We start from the raw sequence: 6,000 nt of genomic DNA, 5'->3' as shown, positions 1-6,000 counted from the left end.
TCACAAAGTATAAAAGTAAATATTTTATTCTGGTATAGTCTTACAGACAGATAGAAATAAACCATCCAGACCTCACTGGAGAAAAAATTTTCCACAATCAAATGTAAAAACAGCTCTAGATGCTAAAATTTTTTTGTTCCTATTTATTGAAAAGACAGCGAACAGGTATGAGTGTCAAAGGAAACTGAGACAGTAAAAGTAGAAATGAGCTGCCTCTCAGCCAGCCTGAACTGCACAGCTGATACCGGCCACATGAAACAAGACTGTGAGTCAGAAGAATGTGAAATGATGTGACATTTGGCACCTGGCAAGCTGAAAGAAAGAATCCTAGAGCATCTATGTATCCATCATCTTTTCATGATACCCACTGAAAACCATCCATAACATGGAAGTTGCAGTGTGACTTTAAGGTATTCTGGGATTTACTCAACGTAACTAGCGGTCATTATGCTGAGCCTCTCCTGAGCAAAAGGAAAAGGTAAGAAAGATTAAGACATTTACATAATTTCAGAATATTTTAATACTGTGCCATGGTATCTGATTAGCTGAGATGCCAGTATTGTTAAGCATGGAGAGTAGGTGTTTACATTATTATTTATGAATTAAACATTCCTGCCTATTTGCAAAACATAGTTTAGGACACAGTAATTTTGCCTCCTAAAAGCTAAGAAAATATATAGTAAATGGAAACAGTCACAGGATTGGAATCTGCAAACTTTTACTTTATAATTTTATTTTAAAGGTATTTGTCCTTATAATGTCATTTCAGTATTTCTGCAGCTGTGTTGCTATCCTTGCTGTGTTGCAACTTTGGTTCATTGTTAGGCTGATGCATATGTATTAGCATAGCAGATGAAAGTAGAATTTCTGTTGGGTTTTTTTTCCTTTCTAAAGGGGATTTTTCCCCCCAGATATTTCAATTTCTTTCATTCTTGCTAAGTAACTCTTCACATACTTTTCTCTGTATAAAAAGACACTGCTCTGAAGTCACTGAGTCTTGTGGAAATATAGGGGCTTAAGCATACAGAGTGGTACAAAGAACGAAGAATGTAACTCTAAATATCTTCATCCTTTTTTCACTAAACAACTTTGAATTAACTCTTATCAGATAATTTGAATTAACTGTTTCTATACTGCCAGGCCATGACACTGCAATCTTTACATGTATTCTTAATGTTAGCAAGGTAAGCAGTCACACTGTCTTCAGTGGAGTCAATCACATGCTTAAATATATGCAAAGATAATTTTAGGAATAAAGCTTTATTTGCAGAAATCCAGGTAGCTAGTAATATCAGCAGTTACAGTATGTTTGCCTGCTCTGCTGTCTGCAGTGAATTTCCTGGTCAATACATTTTTAATTCAACTTTGTAAGCAGAGACAGAATTTCCAGTAAATCTTATATATTTGCACTGCTCTGTTTAGAGTGATGCTGATACTGCCAGCAGAGCAGCAAAGTTTAAGAAACATAACCACAGAAATAATAGACTTTGTATTCCTTTTGTCAACTGATTTGTCTTCTTCTGAGCCTTTGAGTTTGTGTCATTAAGCTTGTCTTTAAACTATACAGGCTGGAGTCTTAAAAGCAGACAACGGAGATTCTTAAGCAATCAGATTTGGAGCTTTAAGGAATGCACTGAAGGTTAAAATAAAAGAGCAAGAATTCACAGTAATCCGTCATACAGTAGTAGAAAACTATAGAGGATAATAGCATTTACCCAGTCTTTTTCATTAATTGTTTTTTTTGGGTTATGAGCAAAGACAGATCACTTATTGTTTCATGTCATAACTTTCTTTCCAGCATAAATACTGAAGTTCTTCCTCTCTTCATGAGCTGAGGACAATGCTATTAGGTTTGTCTGTGATAACTCTAAAAGCTAAATTGCCACTACAGCTTAACAGACCAACCAATGTGGTGGTTGGTCTTCCTCCTCCTCCCCTGCTCTTCTACCAGGATTCATCACTTCACTAAGCTGCTACAGAAAAATATTCCCAGTTTCTTTTAGAAGGAGTTTTTTTCTGTTGGACTAATGAACTGAATTGAGTGGCTTCACACAAGTATCAGCATCTCATGCAAGCAGACAGGCAGTGGGGAGCAATTGGCTTGACTGAGCTGTACTTCTGGCTCCTCTGGTTGGGTGAAACTTCACAGCAGCTACAAGTGATGCTACTCGGGGCCTCCTCCCCCTGCAGCACTTGCCATGCCTTCCTCTCCCTCTCCTTGAGCTAGTGGGGGTGTTTGTGCAGATACGTAGTGAGCCAAGTCAGGCAAGCAACAGATACAGCTGAAAACTTACACAAAACCATCAGAATAGGATTTTAGCTTTCAGCCAGCTGACTGCCCTGCTGCAGAACTAATGCTACTGAAAAGGAGGAAAGTAGAATATCTGAGAGAAAAGAGAGTAAAAGGAGTAGATCACAGCAGCCTGGAATCAGGCTAAACTGCCACAGAGGCAGATCTTCAGTGCTGTCTTATTCCCTTGGGTGCCAGGGAGTGGGGCAAGAAAAACCAAAATTATTTCAGCTGTAGGCCTTTTACATTTCTTTGTACAAATGGGTTTTGGAAAGCATTCATAATTAGTGAAGAGAGTTTCTTCACACAAGTAAGACAGCTGTCTGTTTAGCTAGTGTAATTTTTATTTTTCTTTCACTCTCCCCACCTTTATGCCTCTTCTCACTCTGAACAGTGTTCTTCTTAACTTCTGTAAAATTTAACTGTTAAGTATCTATTTTGAATCTTAACACTCCAGTTAAAATTTTCTAAATCCTGGAAATAATTACACAAGCTCTGGGACAGATGGCTTTTCTTGGTAGTGCAGGAAGCAATGGAGGTAGAACTGTATGTGTTCCACTTCCTCCTGACAAGGCTGCTGCCTTGGGCAAGCCACCCCTCCTGTTCTCCTGAAATGGAGTAATTTCTAGACCACACCAGTCTCCTCACTGCATTAATAACTCTTGCAGCCAGAGAGCCACATTGCTGCCGTTGCTTCCTCAGTCTTCATTCCTAACGGGCCTAGTTTTCTGCTCTCACCCAAGATTTCACAGCACGTTTCAAGTGACTTGTTTAAAACTCCATTAAAGTTTTCCAAACAAGATTTCTCAGACTCAATCACCAAGCCACAGAATGGGTCAGGTTGGAAGGGACCACAGTGGGTGGTCATCATAAAGGACATTGCATACAATTACATCCAGACAGTTCTTGTGTATCTCCAGTGAGGGGGACTCCACAACCTCTCTGGGCAATCTGTTCCAGTGCTCAGTCACCGGCACAGTGAAGATCTTCCTCATATTCAGGTGGAACTTCCTGTGCATCAGTTTCTGCCCGTTGCCTCGTGTCCTAGTGCTTGGCACCACCGACAAGAGCCTGGTTCCATCCTCTTGGCGCCCTCCCTTCAGACACTTCTAGACACTGATGAGCTCCGCTCTCAGTTGTCTCTTCTCGAGACGAATCCCCTGAGCTTTTCCTCGCAGGAGAGATGCTCCAGTCCCTAACCCTTTGTTGCCCTCCGCTGGAGCCGCTCCAGGACACCCCAAGCCACTCACAGCGCTCCCCACAGGGCGAGCCCCCGCACACCCCACACGCCAAAGGCCGGCACGGCACCGCCCCGACTCTGCTCCGGGCAGCTCCCAGCTGCGCAGGCTGCGCTCCAGAGGAGGGATGCCCCATCCCCGGGGCTCCCGGCGCCCCCACGGACAGACACACAGACACAGACACACAGACACAGACACAGACACAGACACAGACACACAGACACACAGACACAGACACACAGACACAGACACAGACACACAGACACAGAGTCCGGATATCGCGCTCCCAGTTCCGGATCACGGAGTGGCTCCGCCCGCCCGGCCGCGGGGGGGCGCATCACGTGCTCGCCGTGCCCGCACATGGCGCCGGTCACGTGAAGGGGCGGGGGCGCGCGGCAGTCACATGACGCGCGGCCGGCCGCCTGCCGTCCCGAGGCACCGCCGGCTATGGCGCCCGTGGCCCCGATGGCGCCCGTGGCCCCGCTCCTCGTCATCGCCCTCCTGGCGCTCTCCCCGCCGCCAGGGGCGGCCGCCGCCGCCCTCAGCGACCCCTACCGGCAGCTGTGCAGGTGGGCGGCCGGCGGGACGGGAGGGGGCGGCGGGAGAAGGGCTGTAGCCGGGGGGATGCGGGGAGAGGGGGCTGTCCCGGTGCCCGTGCCGCCCCTGCCCTCCGCGGGGCCGCAGGAGCGCAGCGCCTGCGCTCGGCACGGTGGGCTCGGCAGGGCGGGCCCAGCCCCCCAGGCGGCCTGAGCGGGCGTTTTGGTGGCCGGTTGCAGGGAAGGTGAGGCCGGGGAGCGGCGGGCGGGTGTCCCGGGTGGGGGCCGAGGCTGGCCCGTGGCGAGCGCCCAGCGGGGCTGGGGTGCTGGAGGAGCCCTCCGGTGGGCTGGGGGATTTCGGCGGCCTGGGGCCGGTCCCCGCCGGGACCTCCTCGCGTCGCTCTCTGCAGACGGAATTTGCAGACGAGAAGATGAGGAGACTTGCTCTGTGCAAGTCGCCTGTAGTCAGGACTGCTGGTTTGTGCCACTGTGGCCATTCTAGTGTGGGAAAAACCCAGCGTGGTTTGGAAGGGATGTCACTTGATAGTCACTTGATACTAAGGGTATCATCACGTGCCATTAAGTTACTTACAGGTGAGTTAAGAAAGCTTTGAGAAGTGCTATGTCGAAATGGCACTGTTCTTCGTGTTTTGGCATGTTTCTAGTCTAATTTCAGCCATGAATTTAGTCTGGCACTAATATCTTGCTGGTCCTAATTTCTTCGTTATTTAGGTGGAATATGCAGAGCACATACAAGAACATGTTAATCAGTGGCACTGGGCAGGCACCAATGTAACACGGTGAATGTAGCACTGAGGGCAGTTTGGATTGCTGGAGGGAATAAGTTCTCTGCCTGGTGGAATTTGGGTTATGATATTGTTAAATAATGAAAAAGTAGGTTTGCTTGCAAAATTAACCCATGAGGCTGGCAAAATATGGTTTTGTCAGATGACCAGCCTAGTTGTAGAATTGGGACAGAAGCGAGAAACTATTTTGTAGCTTCTGGAGGGACTTTAACTCCTGACATTTTTTAAATAAAAAACACCCTAAATGATTTGGTTCTCAAGCAGTTCCTACTTAGAGAGAAGTATGTTAAGTCCCGTCAGTATCTGTCTTGGTTTTGTTGCATGTCTGTGAGGAGAGGAATATTTGAGAGCACCTTAAGGAGACGTGCAGTCTCTTTTTGGATGCAAATTACTTCAGCTAGTTTCATTTTGTTGCTGGCAAGTGAAAATAGTTTGCAAATAGATACAGCAATCAGCAGTTTTCCTTTTAAGATGGACCACTTCAAAAAACTTGCATTTTCTGTTGTGCCATGGCTTTTGTGCCAACTGCTTTGAAGGACCTATACCTAGTAATCTAGAATGGGTAAAGGAAAAAAGAAGAACCTATGGTCTGATAGGTGGGAAGTCCCCATGGGGTTGTGGTTAAGTGTCTTCTTAGGTACCGTTGCCAAAAATCTATACCAAGTGAGTGATGATACAGGTAACACAAACACTCTACTATTGTATGTCTCAGCTGACAGCTACAGTGAGGGTGTGCAGGACAAGTCCCTGGCCAACCTATTTTTGTACTGGCTTAAGGCAAGGTTTTTATTTTTTACAACTGCTAAGAAAACAGTGTCCTGGCTTTTATGTGTTGTAGTAGATGGGCCTGGTGAAACTGCAGCAGCTTCTATGTCTGATGTGTGAATGTCAAGGTGGGCAAGGAAGAAAACTGTTGGGAGTTAGAAGAGGCACTGGCTCTCCTGTAAGTAAGAGCAGGAAAGCTGTTTTGCAGGGAGGAGGAAAGCTGTCAAAACTGTTTTGCGCAAGAACTGTGGCATGAGGCTACTTAAACTTGAGCTGGTGGTTTTCATTGTTTGTTTTGTATAGCCTTACTGCAGTATGCTTGGACAGTCTGGGGAAAGAAGAAAACCTTTAATTGTCTGAAACTT

The 6,000-nt window shown here is 46.3% G+C and overlaps 1 protein-coding gene across 1 annotated transcript in view; it reads left to right on the top strand.

Annotated features, from left to right (window-relative positions):
* Positions 1 to 3,919: 3,919 nt before the first annotated feature.
* Positions 3,920 to 6,000, top strand: part of IGF2R (insulin like growth factor 2 receptor) — a 56,739-nt gene continuing 54,658 nt past the window's right edge. The window contains exon 1 of the mRNA XM_051811067.1: positions 3,920 to 4,097. Within this exon, the coding sequence (XP_051667027.1) occupies positions 3,976 to 4,097 (122 nt within the window). The 5' untranslated portion in view covers positions 3,920 to 3,975. The remainder of the gene's footprint in view (positions 4,098 to 6,000) is intronic.

Source organism: Manacus candei, unplaced genomic scaffold, assembly GCF_025592945.1.
Source record: "Manacus candei isolate 608988 ecotype Guabito, Panama unplaced genomic scaffold, ASM2559294v1 h1tg000081l, whole genome shotgun sequence".
Taxonomy (NCBI): Eukaryota; Metazoa; Chordata; class Aves; order Passeriformes; family Pipridae; genus Manacus; species Manacus candei.
Note: the sequence above shows the minus strand (reverse complement) of the source record. Positions and strands in the feature narration are given on the sequence as shown.